Source organism: Malaclemys terrapin, chromosome 10 (genome assembly GCF_027887155.1).
Source record: "Malaclemys terrapin pileata isolate rMalTer1 chromosome 10, rMalTer1.hap1, whole genome shotgun sequence".
Lineage (NCBI taxonomy): Eukaryota > Metazoa > Chordata > Testudines > Emydidae > Malaclemys > Malaclemys terrapin.
The window spans coordinates 87,484,938-87,503,939 of NC_071514.1; the positions used below are offsets into that span (position 1 = coordinate 87,484,938).

General features: G+C 51.3%; 1 protein-coding gene across 1 annotated transcript; it reads left to right on the plus strand.

Annotated features, from left to right (window-relative positions):
- The first annotated feature begins 572 nt into the window (after positions 1-572).
- On the plus strand, positions 573-17,980 carry LOC128844755 (interleukin-9 receptor-like). The gene is made up of 9 exons (XM_054042716.1): positions 573-633; positions 6,855-6,944; positions 7,402-7,510; positions 7,906-8,090; positions 8,937-9,073; positions 12,503-12,686; positions 12,962-13,076; positions 15,467-15,551; positions 16,647-17,980. Exons 2-9 carry the CDS (start codon positions 6,866-6,868, stop codon positions 17,172-17,174), a joined length of 1,422 nt encoding a protein of 473 aa, XP_053898691.1. The 5' UTR covers positions 573-633; positions 6,855-6,865; the 3' UTR covers positions 17,175-17,980.
- Positions 17,981-19,002: the final 1,022 nt, after the last annotated feature.

Below are 19,002 nucleotides of genomic sequence, written 5' to 3' on the forward strand. Positions count from 1 at the left end.
GACTGTTGTGATGCATCTCAGATACCACTGTGTAAATGACTGTGCAGGTAGCAAAGTTAACAGTAAAGCTACTCCTACCAGGCCATGGTCAAGTTCTTGACTGCTTTTCTAGGTCTCAGACAAGGGAATCCCTGAATAAGCCAGAGCTCAGTGTTGGGCTGGATACTTATTATTTATGCAGTGCCCAGACTTTGCTTGGTACCTTACAGAGCACAGGCATACAAATGTAGCTGAGCCTGGGGCACGAGGATGACAGCAGTCTCGCCGCTCACACAGGCAGGGCTAGGAAGTGTTTTTAGGTCACTTATAAAAAGCTCTTGTGCTCATTTTTTTTAAAAACTCTAAGAAGGTATTTTAAGTCATTCAGCAAATAGTTCAGTCTCAGTGAAGTTGACCCCTTAATGTAAATTCAGCAACTGCTCCATCACTAATGAGTAATTGCAAATGTGGCTACTTCATATCAGTCTGATAATCTCAAAGAAACTTGTCATTGGTTATTGAGACTAGCTTTAAAACAAGGCACGGTGAACTCTGCTTTATTATACCAGAACTCTGCTGCTTGATGAACAAACCACACACTCTAAACTATCAAGAAACAGAGGAGGCATGAAAATTGAAGTTTAATTTGTGCTGGTAAGGAGACAAGCTATTGCTGTGCTTTGTATTTTGCTGGATAGTGCTAGGAGAAATTACTGAACTAAGATGTTAACCAATAATAAATAATACTAGGTGTGCAGCTTTATAGCGTTTCTTGTACTATAAACCTGTAACGATCCAGATCATCTCTGCAATTTTGTTCTACTAGTTCCCAGAGCACAAGCTGTAGTTTGCAGCACATTGTTGCCAATAGAGAGTGCAAACTGCCCAGTGAGGAAGGGTTTATGCTTATGCTACACCCAGGGAGGGGGCTATGCTGGAAGGAGACCTCACTCCTAACAGCACCTTTCTAGGGAAAACCAGCTGAGGAAAATTAAGGCGGATTAATGAATGACTAGCTACAGCTATCAGTGTGCTGGATTTTGTATAGATACCCATCTGCAGAACATGGTGTGTAATTGCTATGTGTTACTATTGCACTATGCTTTTCACCAGTGAAAAAAGGCTTTTTACAGCCTCCAGGGTTTAGGGCTGGCAGATTTACTGCAGGCAGCTGTCGCATGCATCAAGTTCTGGGAAATTATCCCTCTGAGGATAATGGGAGGAACAGACTGATCACTTTGGCGGGTTTGTTACTCTGTGGAAATGAGAAATCTCTATTACTTTTCCCTTTATCCTCCCCCTCTGCACATTCTCACCCTTTATGTGTGTGTGTGTGTGTATTATTTATATACTTCTGCTTGTCAACTGATTGTGACATGTAGTTTCCTGAATGAGGGAAATGCCAAGAGTGAGTTGGCCCCAGACCTTGATTATAGCTGAGTGCCAGCTCTGCTATGCCTACGGATCAATGTTCCTCTCCCTTCCGCTGCTGTTCAGCACTGAAATGCCTGTTGCTGGTGCATCTTGAAGAAGCTTAGAGAGGAACAGAAGGTTCTGCGCAGGGAGGAGTGACCCATTTACAGCTGGTGTTAAAGGAATCAGAGCATTCAATGAACTGGTCAGTCCCCACTGCCTGCTCTCACTGGATTCCACTCATGGCACGAGTACAGAGCATAGCCCTGAGAATAGCGCAGTGGCTCCAGTGGCCTCGCTTTGCAGATGCGACTCCCCCAACTTAGAGAGGAACACAATGGCCCATGTGTGTGAACTATAATGGGGAGAAATCACACTGAGCATGGCCACACAGCCCGCGGAAGGAGCCTCCCAGCAGGCTGGCAGACTGAGGCTACTGCGGCTTGCACTAGTGCTCTAAAAACAGCTGCATAGACCATGCTTTGAAGTGTGGCTGGGGCAGGAGCTCGGGCCTTGAAGCCCACCCTGCTCCAGAGGTGCTGGACCAATAAGTACAGTGGGAAGGCTGAGAGTCATTGGTAACCCTGGATATAATGGAACCCACATCAAGCCTGGGGGTGCGGCAGCCCCCCCACTACACCTAGTTCCTGCACCTCGGCCCCACTCTCTGGGCTACAGAGCCCAAGCTCCAGCCCAAGCCACAACTTCAAAGCGCCATCTACACTGCTCCTTTTAGAGCGCTAGCCCTCCTAACCTGAATCTGTTGACCTAGGCTGGGAGGCGCATTCCACAGGCTGTGCAGACGTACCCTCAGTGCCCTAGCTGGGAACAGAACCCAGGAGTCCTGGCTCCCAGTACTCTTCCCTAAACAGATATTTGATATTGCCATCTGTGAGTTCCTAGACTCTGCACATAATATCCCTGTGTGCAGCAAAGGGGCCGTTAGCACTTCTAAGATCCTCACCCAAACATTGCAAAGTACCATCATCCTTCTGCTCTTTAGCAATGTCCAGTGCCTGGCAGGAAGCACAGCGTTGTCCCCCTTAGGGTGTGATTTCTCCCCTCACCCCTGACAACAGGCAACTCCCATGAGGGTTTCTTGCCAGTCACCCGGAGTTTGGTGCCATTGCAGAAGTGGCCTTTGCCATACTGAAAATCAGCTGAGCTGCCTTGTCATGCAATGGCCATGTGTCCCAGCTGCCCTGTCCCCCAGCCAGGCTCTGCCCTTATCGCTTAGGGCTCTTGCACAGAGCTGGATGTCACGGTGGTGTTTATGCTTTTGCCCACTGCTCGCTGCCCAGTTGCTGTGTTGATGCATTTTGAGTGGCTGTCTTTGGTTTCTGATTGGCTGCTGCTTGCCTCTTGTTTTCCTGCTGCTCTGGGTCAAACTACCAGTGCCACTAAGAGCATGTCCCTGGTGGCATGCAGTGACGGGAATGCTGGACGCTTAGCCTGTGATTTTTAGATGCCCCTGTCCTTGCTGACTGAGGTCGCTGGACAGTTGCAGGGGGTCATGTTGCCTTCACACTTCCTCACCAGGACCCCTCTTGATGGCTCCCTCTGAGATTCCCAGAGGAGCTGGCTGGAGTGGAGGGGTGTGGGTAACTCCCATGCTGTCTGGTTCTGCAGAATGGGTGGGGAAGTTTATCAGACCAGGAGACTTCCCCTGGGATGGCGAGGATGTCTCGCCTGCAGTCAGGCTGAAAACGTCACCAAAATAACCTGTTATGATAGCTTGGCAAGTTCTCCTGCTGGGACCGAGCAGCCCCCACAAAAACAGAATACGAGTGAGATAGGAAAAGCTCTGCTGGGCGTCAATTTGCTTTTCGGGTGCCAGTCTGCCCCAGAGACCGCTGCAGAGACCAGCAGCAAGGCCCCAGTGCTGCGCTCACAATGAACTGAGAGGTCAGCACTACTTGGTGGTGTAGTAAGACCTACAGGGTTACCCCGCAGAGAACCTGGGAGCACACAGCCCACCACACCCCAATCCCCTTCAGGCTGGACCACTTCGTAACAGACAGACTGGCCGGATCCAGTCAGGCATGAAGACAGCAGCTCTCGCAGGAACATTTGGGGGATTGAAAAGACTTTCAGACTCTGGGCCTAAGATACCAGGGAAGTAGAAAGCTACCCCAGGATGGGCCAAATTCACCACTGGGATAAGCAAGTTTCACAGGTACTAATCCACTGACCTCCATTATGATGCCCATCTGTCTGTAGCCAGACATTCTCTCAGGCAGTAAGGAGAAAGCAGCGATTCGCCTTCCTCTCAAACAGGGAGTCCTGGGCAATAGCTGAGAAGCCAAGAGGCCACCCAGGTAAGCAGTGGCTCTTGGAAGGCACTTTGGGCTTTAAGTTTGTGGGGGTGGATTCTGCAGGTCTAAAGGCCAGAAGGGCCCACTGTGATAATCTAGTCTGATCTAGGGTGACCTATCGGGACAGAGCGTGGGGTGCGTAATTGGGTCCTATACAAGACAAAGCCCCAAATATCAGGATATCTGGTCATCCTAGTCGGACCGCCTGCATAGCACAGAATGCAGACCCTCCCCCAAGTCCCTCATCCAGTCTTGATTGACAAACTTAGAGTGCTGGAGAATCTCCCACAGCCCTAGGTGAGCTGTTCCAGTGGCTAATTCCCCTCGCTGTAAAAAATCTGCACCTCATGTGCTCCCTGACTTCACCAGCCTCTGGAAGCACCAGCATGGCCAGGCCTCTGCAGGCCCTGCTCTCTGGGCAGGTTAGTAATAGGCACACACCAGCCCCTGACCATGTTGAGCATCTTTGCCACTGGACACCCAGAATTCACAGATCCGCTACTCCCAAGGAATAGCACACACCAATGTACCAGTTACATGGCAGGCGCACCGCTCCAATCAGTGCACGGCATTTAGCTGGGGTTAGAGAGAAAACAAGACATTTATTTAACAAAGAACAAAAATTGAGAAGAAGCAAATAGAATTGAGGGAAACAAATGATGACACATAAAATCATAACACGCTTTCTAGCGCTTAAACTTAACTAACAAGACATTCCGCTGTCTCATAAAGGTTACCTTGCCCCAAGTTTCTTTCTCAGCATCAAACGACCCAACTAGCTGTTATCTTTTGTTGATGAGATAAGCCACCCAGCAGTTTATCTGCTTGGTGAAGTGTAACTGGGTGTACCCTGCACTAACCCCGCCCCCAGCTATAGGTCCAAAGATCCATTATCTTCACTGGTAAAAAGGGTGTCCTCCTGCTGGTTTATTTATTCCTATAAATTCCCTCCCTGGAAGATTTCACAATCCCTTGTTAGCAATCAGATCAGACTGTAACTGGGTGGCCAGTGTGACCTGTACAATACTCAGTTTACATGTAGCCAGACAGATAAACAGCTTTTGCCTGAAAGAATCTTGTTGAACACCTTTTGGTGACCAGCCTCCAGTCACAGACCTGAAGAACCTAACGTGCAGTGTACGTACATAACTCCTTCCATACTATCCATACATACATCTCACAATGATGATGTGGACCAGGCTTTCAGTAGAGACCTTGCATGACACTCTTTGGTGAACTAGTATTTAGATATCAGACCCACCCCCTCAACCCTACGCACCCCACTGCCAGTTGGCACCAAGAGATCCCTGGGTCACAGCCTTCTCTGGGATGAGCTAAATAGATTGAGCTTCGTTAGTCTCTCACTGCATTCTTGTATGTTCTTGTACTCATCTATTCTTGTAGCTCTTTCTGAACCTTTTCCAATGTTTTAATAATCTTTTTGAAATGTGGACACCAGAACTGGACACATATTCCACTAATGCCATATGCAGTGGTTATAACACCCCCCCCACACACACACTTCTGCTCAATATTCCTCACATTATACATCCAAGGTTTACATTAGTCATCTTAGCTACAGCATTGCACTGTGAGCTCATGGTCAGTTGGTTACTTGCCATTACCACAAGTCCATTTTTGAATCTCTGCCTTCCAAAACAGAGGCCCCACCACCCTATGTGTGACCTACATTCTCGATTCCTAGATGTGTGACCTTGCATTTAGCTATAGTAAAACTCATGGTTTTTAAGTGAGCCCCACTTACCCTGTGATATCTGATACAGATAATACATTATAGAACTGACTTGAGAAGTTTTCTGACAGGAACCTAGAAATGGGTGTCTTTTAATTATTCTGATCTGTGTTTGCTAGTTGGTGTGTGTGCTCAGGTATGCACATATACATGCCAGAGTGTGCGTGCATTCATGCAGCTTTCTGTATTTCATATTTAGTCAATCTTACAGCATTTATCACAGACAGTCAGCGCCCTGATTCGAATGATAAGGAAGAGATACTTAATCCTACTTAACCGCCCTCGGCTGATGTCAGTTAATTGTGAATTTCCTCTTCTCAGCCCCAGATCAGAATAAAATCTGCAGCAATATATAGGGTGGTAGCGAGACATCCCCTCCCTGCCCAGGGGCGGAAGCCTGATCCGCTTCTTAGCACCTGCCTATTGTTTTATTTTCAGTGTTTCATTAAAGATAAGGGAAGCTTCAGGCAGGCAAAGATGTAGGAAAGTGAGATTATTAGGTACACTGGCAGGTGCTGAGCTCTCTTCAGCTGCTTGCTCGATGACAGGTCCTTTAATAGCTATTTGAATTTTTTAATTAATTGAGTTTGGCTGAGTTTGCACTTTATGCTTCCTTCCCCCAACACTCTGGTTACTGCATACCTTCTGGTCTTCAGACTGGTTCTCTGCCCCCTAGAGCAGCACATGGGCTACACTAGACAGTGGGCTTGTTTCCAAAACCAGGGTGACGCCCACCCTGTGAAAGCTGGAGGCATCTCACAGGACACCATTAACTGCTGACTTCAGACCTGTAACCACAGATCAGGCCAATACCAACTGAGCTGAAGGACAAGGCCCTGCAAACATTAGCTCAGGTCAATGAGATGAATAGGGGGTTCAGATGGCTAAGAGAAGGGACAAGTAGGAAAGAGGCATTAAAGATGCCAAAGGTGGGTTCAGGTGAGTACGTTCGCAGCAACAGAGCTTGTGGCGGTTACAGGCAGAAATGAGAAGAGGGAGAGGGAGAACAGTTGTTAGGCACTCAAGAGAAGAAGAGCCACCATTAAAGTGCCTACCAGTGCCTACAATGTGCGTGGTTCTTTACAGGTATCACTGTACATGGAGGGAGGACCAGGAAGGATGGGGGGAGGAAGGAATTAAAAGCATCATAGAAATTAGAGCTGGAGAAGATGTTGAAGGCCATGCAATTCCTGCAGTGCAGCCTTTGCCTTCAATTCCTTTGGCTGCAGCATGTTAGCGGCAGGGAGGAGAGCAGTTCCGGGGCTATGCCATGCCCTGCAGGGGCAGGCTTGGACCAGTCCCAGCTCCAGCATGGAAAGGTGATTGATATACTCTGCATGTTGCCATAGAGACCCACAAAGCCCTTTCTACTCCTAACATACTTTGTATTTCAGACACATTTACAATGGGAAAGGACATCTGGGGAGTGTGCCTCCAACTCTGCTTTATTGCCATTGTGTTCTCCAGAAGAGGGGAAGGAAGAGGTAAGGGGGAGAGGAGATTGGGGGCATTCATGCTGTTTCTCTCTCTCTCACACACACACACACACACACACACACACACACACACACACACTCCCCCCCACCCCACCTTCCCCACTCCCCACACCAGGAACTGGACAAGTCAGAGGGCAATATGGGGCCCAAGGATCAGATAGTTATTATTATTTCCCATCCCCAACGATATGCTGGGCAGCTAAGAGAGCAGACAAACTGCACACATGCAGCCTGCCCCCAAGAGTTTATAGTCTCATTTCATACAATAAAGGGCCAGCTAAACAGTGTGGTGGTGGTGGGGGGGGGAAGGATAGATCTGTCCCAGTAATAAGTGGCAAGGCTAGTGTACAGCATCGCTGATGTATCAGGGGTTTGGAGCCCAAAGTTGGCATTAAATAACAAATGGATTTAATTTCTGAAAATCTCGGATCTCCTTCCTCAGCAGAATTTCCTGGCAACCTGAGCTGCCTGAATAACTACCTCTACCGAGTAGACTGTACGTGGGAGACAGATGGGAGAGTGGGGGATGGACCCTTTCACGTGCATTTCACAAAGTAAGCTCAATGCATACTCCCTGTCTGCCACACTGGGGCCCTGGGTCAGGCAGGAGGGCAAGCAGAGTAACAGGGCAGGCAGGGCTCTCTGGATTCCTTGGCCCTGAACTCTCCCCAACAGCCAAATCCTAGTGGTCCTCCACCTCCTCACTTGTTGGCTTGGCGTTCACCTGCCGTCCCTTTTCAGGCCAGACACGTAAGGCACTTGCTGGAGCCCAGGAATGCATTCCTTTGCATTTACACACTGGGAAGACCCCAGTTCTATGGGCCCAGTGCAAAGTGATTCCCCCGTGTGGTGACTGGCACTCCCACAAATAACTAAGGCTGAACTCTTAAAGTAACTAAACCCATTACGCTCCAGCATAAGACAACTTTCAGCCGCTTGGTTATTCTAGCTCGGATGAGAATTACACCTGCACACTGACTGCCAGAGACAAGCTGCACAGCCAGCATCACTGCACAATGAACATGATGGAGAGGTTCACGCAGCACGACAGTTACAGCATCTTGCTACAAGGTGGTTTCTTTGGGAGGAATCGCACATACATTGCTTTCCAGGACTATGAACCCAGTCTGAACAGTGAGTACCACCTATGGCAGCTATGGGACGGGGGCCAGCTGGTCCCTTTGGAATGAGAGTGTTTGGCCTGTGAAGTCCATTGAAGAGTGAGACTTCAGTGGCAGCAAGTGAGACTGATGGGGATGCAGAGCTCCCGCCTTGGGCAGCATGGCCTGTACTTGTTATATATGGGGGCAGCCCATCATCCCCTCAAGACTCTCTCTGGGTCTCTCATTCTTCCACACACGCCCCAGCCCATCCTTATGGGTCATTCTCCCACCATCCTCCCTTGCTTTGCTATCTGCCTTGGGCAACATCCATCAACCCATCACTGCAATTTGAGCCCTGGGGGCTCCCCCTGCCAACAGCAGCACCGTTTGCTGAGCTAGAGGAAGGACTGTGGAGCCTCGGGAAATGTGAACAATGGGCCTGATTCTCAGCCCCACTAAGACCACTTCACAATGCACAGTGTCACGGAGGGGTCTGAAAGCTCCCTAAAGGGGATAATGAGGATTTTCCCAGTGGGAAGGAAGCCCGTTTTGCAGCAGCCCCTCTGGTCTCTGTCCCCAGCACAGAGCATGTCCGTGCGTGTTCATGGTAGGGAGGACTAGAGCATAACCTGCTCTGTGATCCCTCACTGGCATAGCAGTCCCTTGGGGACCGTTACAGTTGGTGTTACGTTACAGAAGCCCTGTGGCTGCTTTAACTTGCACTGGGGGCTTATTTGGTCTCCTGCTGACCCCAGGATCACAGGATCCATAGAACCATATTTATGTCCCCCAGCTGTGAGCAGCCTAGGGTTGTGCTCTGTGTTCTGCAGGTCTCTCAAAGCCAAGTGTTTGTAACAGTTCCTCTCTCTGTTTCCAGTTAAGTGTGATCCCCCCTTCAACCTGCAGAGCAACATCAGTGCCAGTAAGTGCCAGCTCTGGTGGAGTGTGCCAGGGCCTCTAGAGCCCATTCTTCAGTATGAATTGGAGTATAAGGAACACAACACATCCTGGGAGGTAACTATACCGGCTCTCAGCCTGGATGAGCCATGCACAGATGCCTGCTGCCACAGTTCAGAGCAACTGAACCTGTGTTCCCCTTCCGTGGTCCACCAAGGGCACCCAGTCTAGGCTGCCAGCTCCTTAGCCATCGGCTTTCTTGGGCAGAGACCTGTGTCTCTCTCCCTACTGACCAGGGGTTTTCCAGTGAGTCTGCATTGTTCCCTGCTAGCACTGTGATACTCCCAGTAAGCCACTTTGCCTAAACAAGCCAGCATCTGCACTTTGCTTTTTCTCCAGAGGCTATGAACAGCTGTACTTGCCCACAGCCCTTACGAAGCAAGCACATTTATTCTTCAGGTAAAAGCATTACAGAGAAAACATATTAAAACAATCAAAGATCCTATATGGATGCTAAAATGCTTACCAGAGATCACTGCCCCGCCCCCAACTCAACAAAGGCTCTGATAAGAACCTGTCTTTCCAACCCCACCAAGGTGTTTTTCTGTGGTTACAAGGTCACAAGAGCATTAGTGTAGAACTAGCCTCCCCATGAATGGGTCTGTCCTTCATTTATACAGCTTGGGCCATTGATCCTGAAACTTCAGGAACAGGTGATCAGCAAACAATGGTCTCTTCTTAGGGTGCAGCCAGAGGCGAGAAATTTGCATACAACTCCCCCTAGAGATTCCCAAGGCAAATCACTTGACACTGTCTGTCCCCAAAGTCCATTCTTGTCTGGCAGGTTTAGTAAAGTTTTCTGAAGTTCATAACACTTCCCACAATTCACATGTCATCTCCCTCCGGAAAGGTTATATACAATCCCAGCCCACAATAATACATAAACTTTGCGATTAATTCAATGGACTCCAAAGATACTTAAACTTAATTCAATAAGGTTTTCTTCAAGAATATTGCAGAAAATTCCCATGTGTGTTACATTTGGCTTTGGCATCTCTGTCACCTGGGATCCAGGTCTCCCCAGCATCTTGGTTTGGAACTGGCTGGCCTCTTTGGCACCCCTGGTTGAAGTCGATGCATCCCTTCCAACGCATTGATATTTGAGGTTTGTGAGTCCTCCCCACCTGAATCCTGCATCCAGGATCATGTGACCTCATGATCCTGGATGCATATAAGAGGGCTTCTGAATGCAGAGCTCAGATGGGGAGTATTCACTAACCTCAGATTAGCACAGGGGTGGGCAAACTTTTTGGTCCGAGGGTCACATCTGGGTATTGAAATTGTATGGTAGGCCATGAATGCTGACAAAATTGGAGGCTGGGGTGCAGGAGGGGGGTGAGGGCTCCAGTGTGGGTGCAGGCTCTGTAGTGGGGCCAGAAATGAGTTCAGGGTGCGGAAGGGGACTCTGGGCTGGGGCAGGGGGTTGGGGCACGGGGGGGTGAGGGCTCCGGTTGGAGATGTGGGTTCTGGGATGGGTCTGGGGATGAGGGGTTTGGGGTTCAGGAGGATGCTCTGGGCTGGGACCGAGGGGTTCAGTGGACGGGAGGGGGATCAGGGCAGGGGATTGGGGCACAGGAGGGTGTCAGGGGTGCAGGCTCTGGGTGGCGCTTACCTCAAGCAGCTCTCGGAAGCAGCGGCATGTCCCCTCTCCGGCCAGTAGAGTAGCTAGTGGGGTGCAGGGGAAGCAGCCGCTTCCCCTCAGCACATTTTTCAAAAGCGGCTGCCGGAGCTCTGGGTCCCTGCGCGGCTCGGCGGTGGGAGGGGGGAAGCTGCTGTGGCGGCAGCTCAAGACATTCAGCACTAGGCAGAGCGCCGGCGGCTTCGCGGCGTGGAGGGGCTGCAGCGGGGCGCCCGGCTCAGAGCGCGGAGAAGAAAATGAGGAACAGGAGGAGGTGCTGCCGCTGCCCGGGCACAGGTGCTGCTGCTGCTCCAGCTCTCCGGGCGGTGGGGTGCAAAGTGTCCCCTGAGCAGCGCCGCCCACAGGGGGATGGACCGGCTGCTTGGTCTCTGTAAGGGGGCTGCCCGATCCCGCGGGGAGCAGGTCCCGCGCAGGCTGAGGCGGGCAGAGCCACGCGGCAGAGAGCTGGAGGCAGGACATCTGCCCCGTCCGTCAGCCAGCCTGCCCCCCGGGTGGGGTGGGGACACCTGCTACAAGCCGGGGCGCGCAGCCACCCCCGTTCCCGCTGCCCCGCTCCCAGAATGTGGCTGGAGCCGTGGGGATCTCCCCCCACCTCTGCCATGAGGAGCCCTCCGGCCCCCCGAAGGCTGTGCCTGCTGCTCCGCCGGGGGGAGCCAGCAGCCCCAGCGAGCCCTCTCCGCCAGCCCGCTCTGCCTGAGCCCCTGCTGGGGAGGAGGGACGGCGAGCCCGGCACTTGCTCCCAGCCCAGGAGGAGACAAGCTGGAAGCTCCCTGCCCGAGCCACGGGGACAGTCTCCGTTCCCCGTGGGGAGCCAGCGCCTAGGTCACACCGGACTCAGCCGGAACCAGCAAGAGCTGGGCGCCCTGGCGCTGTGGGGGAGGAGGAGGTCGCTCATCAGAGGCACCTGGGCAGCCAGGTATGTGCGCAGCTAATGAGCCAATGAGCGGGGTGTCTGGGGGGGGGGGGGGTCAGGGACCGACCGTCCGCTCCCTGCTCACGTCACGTCCGAGACTCCAGCCCGCCTGGAGCTTCCCGCGCACCTCTCCCCTCCCCCTCCCGCAGCGGCCACCCGGCGCGGTGTCATGGCTTCCTCCGAGGTCGCTCGGCAGCTGGTGAGTCCCGCCCGGGGGCAGGTGAAACTTTCTCGCCTCTTCTCCCCCCCTTCAACCGCACCCTATAAACTTCCTCGGCCGGACTGGGCTGCGCCTTGCCCGGCCTCCTCCCCCCGGACCGAGCCCCTCCGCGGGGAGGTGCAGCATGGCCGCAGCGTGGCCGGAGGAGCCAAGGGGGGGGGGAATGTGGCGCGGCCAGAGGAGCCAGTGGGGGGCGGGCGCGGAGCGGCCGGAGGAGGAGCCAAGGTGGGGCGCCTTTTTTGTGTTTGCTCGCCCTGCACTTAGAACCTGGCTACGCCACTGTCTCCGGCTCCTACACAGAGGCGCAGCCAGGTGGCTCTGCGTGTTGCCCTGTCTGCAGGCACCACCCCTGCAGTTCCCATTGGCTGCGGTTCCCAGCCAATGGGAGCTATGGGGTGGTGCTTGGGGTGGGGCAGCATGCGGAGCCCCCTGGCTGCCCCTATGTGTAGGAGCCGGAGTGGGGACATGCCGCTGCTTCCAGGAGCCACAGCACACACGAAGCGGGGCAAGCCTCTGACCCCGCTCCCCAGCGGAAGCTCGAGGGCCAGATTAAAATGTCTGAAGGACAGGATGCGGCCCCCCAGCTCATAGTTTGCCCACCCTTGGATTAGCACCTAAGAATGCAGAGTCAGGATTGGGGAGCTGTCAAATTGTTCAGAGTACCAGCCCTTTATTATGTGTTGCTAATAAGAGTTATTTCTTAATAATTTTCAGCAGGCACATCACAAACAGCTGTTCAATGCAGTGACAAAGGTAGAAATCGAGGCCATGGAGTTTGAAGCAGGCATCACTTATACTTTGAGAGTTCGCTGCAAAACTTCCCAAGTAGAGGATGGTTATAAAAGTCAGTGGAGTGAGTGGAGCCAGACAACTGAATTTCAAAGAGCAGCCCCCCCAGGTGCAAAAAACGTTGTTTTGTCCCGTTTTGTTTCACTTTATAAAACAGAGAGAGAAAGAGACACGCTGGGAAATGGAGGGGCTGTCAGCAGCAGGTTCATGGATCAAGAACCATGTCTTCCAGCCTTTTATAGTCAAGTCACTTTCTTTCAAGGTTTTAATAGCTTCTGCTTGGTTCATTTGCATTGCTCGTTTGTTTAAGAATCTGGATAGAATTCCACTCTTTATATGGTCATTTGTGAATTGATTTTGTTAATGGAATAATTCTTTTTGTAGTTTTTTTACAGGTGCCCAAAAAGTTCTTTCACGGAAGCATGATACAGATTTTGTTCATTCCTCTATGTCTTGGTGTCATACTCTACATAATTTTGAACTTCAAGCTTTCCTCAAGGTACATTATAGTCCTTTGCACAAGCCATGGCTGCCTTTTCTAGTTTAATGTAGTTTCTAGTTTTAAAGTTTAATGAGTGTGTCCACACCTTGGGGCTGCTTCTTGGCTCTGCACCAGAGTCAGATCTTTGAATGTCATAGGCTCAGTGGAATGTGTTCTGCAAACATTCTCGAACATGCTATCTCCATGTGCTTGCAATAGTTAGTGAACCAATACTCAGAGTAGAGGGTGCAGGGTGCACTGCAGGGATCCTACACTCAATCAAGGAGCACAGCTGAGACTACACAGGGTATCTTACGGTTAAAAGAATTTTTTAAAACTTTATGCCAATTTGCCTAGACATAAAATAAGGGTGACTGGTATGGAGCATTGGCTATTGATGATCAATCTGCCATCAACATTTAGATCTTCCCTGGCTGGACTCCGGCCAATGGGAACTACACTAACAGTGTGTGAAGTGCCAGTGTGACTAAGCTAGCAGACCAAGTTTCTGTGTTTCTTAAGTTCTGAGCAGACCAAAGGACCAGGGGGTAAAAGGGAAAAAATGGCTCAAACCTGCAGCTGTCATGCCCCGACACATGGGAGCTCTGAGATGGACTGCACCTCTATGCAGGGACAGGGGATCTACCTGGGCAATTTCCAGAGTTGCATGAAAGTGCTGGTATGTGGGGTAGAATCTGGCCTGGGTTAGTAGCAATGGGGAAAGGTGTAAGGACCCAGCACTAGAATTGGGCGGGCAAACTTTTTGGCCTGAGAGCCGCATTGGGTTTTGTAACTTGTATGGAGGTCTGGTTAGGAGAGGAGGTTGTGGCCCAGCCCCCACCTCCTATCTGCCCCCCCTGACTCCTGCCCCATCCAACCCCCCCCTGTTCCCTGATGCCCCCGCCCGGGACTCCTGCCCCATCCAACCACCCATTCTCCCTGTCCCCTGCTGCCCCATCCAACCCCCCTCCTTCCTGACTGCCCCCCCCGGGACCCCACTCTGCCCCCATTCAACCCCCTATTCCCCTCCAACCCCTATCCACACCCCCGCCCCCTGACCACCACCCCGAACTCCCCTGCCCCCTATCCATCCCACCCCCTGCTTCCTTCCCCCTTACTACACCACCTGGATCACCGGTGGCTGGCAGCGCTAAAGCTGCACCGCCCAGCTGGAGCTGGGCCATGCTGTCACTACGCAGCACAGACCGGGTCAGGCCGGGCTCTGCAGCTGTGCTGCCCCAGGAGCTCACAGCCCCGCCACCCAGAGCATTGCGCCAGTGGCGGAGAGAACTGAGGCTGCAGGGGAGGGAGGACAGCAGGGGAAGGATCGGGGGCTAGCCTCCCGGGCCAGGAGCTCAGGGGCTGGATAGGACGGTCCCGCGGGCTGGATGTGGCCCACAGGCCGTAGTTTGCCCACCTCTGGACTAGAACCTAGGTCTAAAGAACCTGGGGCAGCTGCTATTCCTACAGTGCCACCAGGAGGCCCTGTAGGGGCACAGCAAGGGAGCTCTGTGGAGAGTAGGTGCCACAGGAAGTATCGCCACGAGACCTAGAGAGACAGTTCTCTGCTGCCCTCTGATTGGCCAAGTGCCCCTACTTAACCCCAGGGTTTCCCCCAGGAACTTGTCTGGGCTGCCACACAGACTTTGGCTTGCTGTAATGCCAGACTTTGCCTCGTCTTCTGGTCTCTGAGTCCAGGCTGACACTGACCCCGATTCCTGCCTCTTGATTTTAACCTGGTACTGCCTCCGATCTTTGACCCCCGCCTGACTCTGGTCCTGACTCTTTTTTACGGGGCCTGGCCTTGCGATTCCTCCAACTCCGGCCTGATGACTCCCATCCTGTGTGGGCAGATCTCAGCCCAGCTGTGACCGCTAGGAAGACCTCCTACACCCCAGTCCTTTAAAAAAAGGCTTTTCAGATGGCGAAAGGAATAGTGCAGGGTTACGTACTCTCAATTTAATAAGACTAGTACTTCTGTAAGATGCTTCATTCCTGGAAAGGTTCTGGGGTGATTTAGATCAAACAGTTGCTGTAAAATGCCCTGCCGGCTGTATTCATACAAAGGGGAGCAGTTCAGACAATTCTCTAATACTGTTACACTGCAACATATATTAAGACTCAGAAACCTTGAAGGAGTCTGCACTGAGGACTTGCAAACATACATTTTATCCATCTGGACTACAGTTGTCTCCAGATAGTCTGCATTGTTGATATTAAATGCACCCACATAGCTGTGTAGCCATGCACAGACAGATGGCAGGAGCTATATGAAATGAGCCTTTCCGGGAGTCTTTCCAGAAGAAAGTTAAGTGATTTGGTTTAATCTTTTGCAGTGTGCTGCAGGGTTGAGATAGAAGGTGGAACATTTATCTAGATTTGATAGCAGTGTCATTCTTTCTCCACAGGGCAAAGAACATCTTCTGCCTGAACGTTCCCACACCAGCTGCTTTCTTCCAGCCTCTCTACACCTTGCACAATGGGAATTTTAAGGTAACAGCAAATTCTCTTTCATCTTCAAGATCCTTCTCCTCAATGAGGGAAGGTGGTTTGTGGGTTCTCATCACTGCTTCCACTAACTGGCTTCACCAGGCCCGTTCCAGCACAGGGCTTTAGTCTGCCTGGAAGTTCCTCATTCTCCACTCGAACACCTGCCTCCATATTCCTCCTGCTCCATCAACAACCTCCTCTCCTCCTAGGAACAAAGCCCTCCCATCCTGAGCATCTTCCTGTCACTGCCTCCCTTCCTTTATACCACCACCATCAGCCCTTGCCCAATCCCCACTGGACCTTCCAGATCACACCCACAACTGCTGCTATCAGGCTCTTCCTTGCCTAGCCAAAGAACTGCAGGAGAATCAATCAGACCAGACTATCTGGGGACAGCCCACCCACACTGTCCTATTAAATCCAGCTGCTCCTACCCCATGCACTGAGGGGGCGACAGCAGGGAGGGGCATTGCCCCTTTATGGTCAGAAGTACAGGATCCTTTTCCTTTTACCTGAAATCAGTTCCCCTGGGCCAGCATCAGCCTTGTCTCCTTCCTCCATTCTCTCTCCATCTCTGCCTGTGCTGGGGGCTGGCTGGTTTTGGCTGAGCCTTGTTGCTACCCCATAGGATGTCAAGTCCCTTGTCCCCCTACTTTGAGGTCTTCTGGGTAAATTAGCACTTACTCTGACTGCCGAAAGTTACAACAGGGTCCAGCGCCTGGCAAGTGCAAAGTCAAAGCCTGGGAGCATTGCCCACCTCAGTAGTGCAGTTGCCTTTTTCCTTATCCCCTCCCTGCTTCCCTTGCAACATACCAACTGGCGATGCTCCCTGTGCCCCAGGGAGCCAAGATAGCAGAGGCTGCTCAGGGTATGGCTCAGGAGTGAAAGCTTGAAGGTCATCAAAACTTCCATCAGAGAAAGCAGGGACCTTATTCTCCACTCCATTACTTGAGGTTCACTCAGTGGAGTTGCACTGATGTAGAACTGAATCCAGCCCCTGGTCTGCACTGCCAAAGCCTATGGAAAGCAGTAGTTCAAGAATTCCTTTGCAAATTCTGCTTCTCTCCAGTAAATAGTATTTACCATTCCTTGCTTCAGGACTGGATTGGACCTAATGAGACATGTGGCCAGCTCAGAAGAGATGAGGCTAACAACCCAAGCAAAGTGACTGGGGATGGAGTTCCTGGTCTAGGTGCTCATGATATCATTTCCCAGCTCTCCTTCAAGTCACTGGCAAAGACCGAAATGATTCCTCAGGAGGACCTTTGTGGCCCTGCCTCCAGGCCCGACCAGCAGTACCTCCGGAGCAGGTATGTGAGTGCGGAAGAGGTGGAAGCCAGGCTGCCATCATTGTTCCTACAAAATCACACTGGTGATGCAGGTGCCCTGGACTTCTCTGAAACAAGCAAAACCAACCTTGGCAGCCCAGACGTGAGTGGGAACGATCCCCCATACTTACAGGACGGTCAGGGTGACTCCTTTATGCCACAGGAGTCTCTGGAGCTGGAAAGTTTGTCCTTCTGTAGTAATGACTATTGCACCTTGTGTGGCAGTGACTCCACAGGTGGCCCAATTCCTGCTGAACTGCTACAGCTCACCGAGAAGGACGGTCAGGTCAAGCATTAGAAGGATGGGAATGACAGACTCTCACTGAAAGCTGCTGCATGTCCAAGTCACCAGGTCTGCCACATCCACCAGCTGGCCCATCTGAACCCCTTGTGCAGTTACAGGCTCTGTTAACTTTGAGCCAGATCTGGCGATCCTTTCTTAAAAGCAAGTTATGTCCAGTGCCTGTGCAGTGCGCCCAAAGAGGGCAGGCACAAGCAGCCCCCTTCCCTTGCTGCCCCCCCTCGGTGCAGGAGCTGAGCACAATCATGGTTTCTGTGACCAGGTGAGCCAGGTCTGTGCCAACCTAGCAACACGCCAGGCTCCCCAAGAGAGGCTGGACCATGCCTTTCCCCCACACCAGCCATGGAGCTGACTAGTAACAGAACTCCTCCTGCACCCTCTGGAGGGATGTAGCAAAAGGCACACCCTCCCTTTGTGCCTCCCTGAGGTCCAGTGGTTCCCAGATATCCCCTGGGGCAGAGCAGCGCTGCCCTGCCCCCAAAGCACCTCCCTAACTGCAGCTCTTACTAATCAACCCCCCAGTGACTTCATATTCTGTACCCCAGACAGAGCTCCTGCTGTGCTGCGATCAGGGTGAAGTCAGACACTAACCACAAACCCTGCACCAGGCTTACACACATTTCAAATATGGTGTCACTCTTAGAACACATACGATGCTTAATGGAAAACAATGCTCTTCCAGTGATGGACACTAGTGAGATGCTGCATTTTCTGTTCATTTTAAACTGCACCTGAGTTCACAGGCATGTCTGGGTCGGGTCCAATACTTTAATGTCTTTAAATACTGTGTATTGCTGTTTACGAGCCTGGTAACTTTCTAGCTTACATTAAACTTAGCTTATGACTTGAAAAGATTTATTTCAAAACACACTATGAGCTGCTGGGCTGATTCACTGTCTGGGGAGGGTGGATTCACACCCCAAAAATGGGGCTCAGGCTTTTCTTAGGTAATCCCATTATCCAGGCACTGCTGCTAAACAAGGATTCTGCTTTGGGAGACCTTCGTTTTGCAGGGAAAAGTAGCCCTGGAGTCCAGACTCCATAGCCCATTTACTCCTTGGTGCCTTTTCTGAGACAGCCACCGATGGTGCCAACTGGCGCCTGTTTTTTAATGCTCTAATCAGGAGGCCTTTCTAAAACCTGTCTCAGATTAGGAGATTAGTATGGCCCATGGGCCTCCTGCTGTCAGATTTTTTAATCTTAATTTTAAATAGCAGAAGGGGGCCCAGGAGTGCCTTTTACAGCTCACAGCTGTTCATCGTCCAAGGAGAGGGTGGGAATTTGATGCAGTCCTCATGCTCTGTTTTTATCATTTCTCCAAACTCAGAACTGGTAGGTAAGGTCCCATGGGAAGAAAAGCTAAGGGATAAAGGAGTTCAGGGGTACTGGCAGCATCTCAAGGAGACAATATTAAAGAAAGGTACAATAGCTAACTACCCAATGTGAAGGAAGGTTAGGAATAGTAAGAGGCCAATATGGCTCCATCAGGAGCACTTTAATGAACTGAAAATCAGAAGGAAATCCCACAAAAGTGAAAACATGCACAAATTGCTAAGGAGGAGGACAAAAGAACAGCACACGCACGTGGGAACAAAATCAGAAAGGCAAAGGCACAAATGAGTTACACCTAGCAAGGAACATAAAAGGCAATAAGAAGGGGTTCTTTAAACTCATTGGGCACAAGAGAAACTAGGAGGTGTATATATAGGGTGTATCTATTGGGATTCCACAGGGGTCAGTCCTGAGTCTGGTACTATTCACTATTTTAATTAATGACTTAGATAATGGGATGGAGAATCATACAGTTGTCAGACTGGAAGGGACC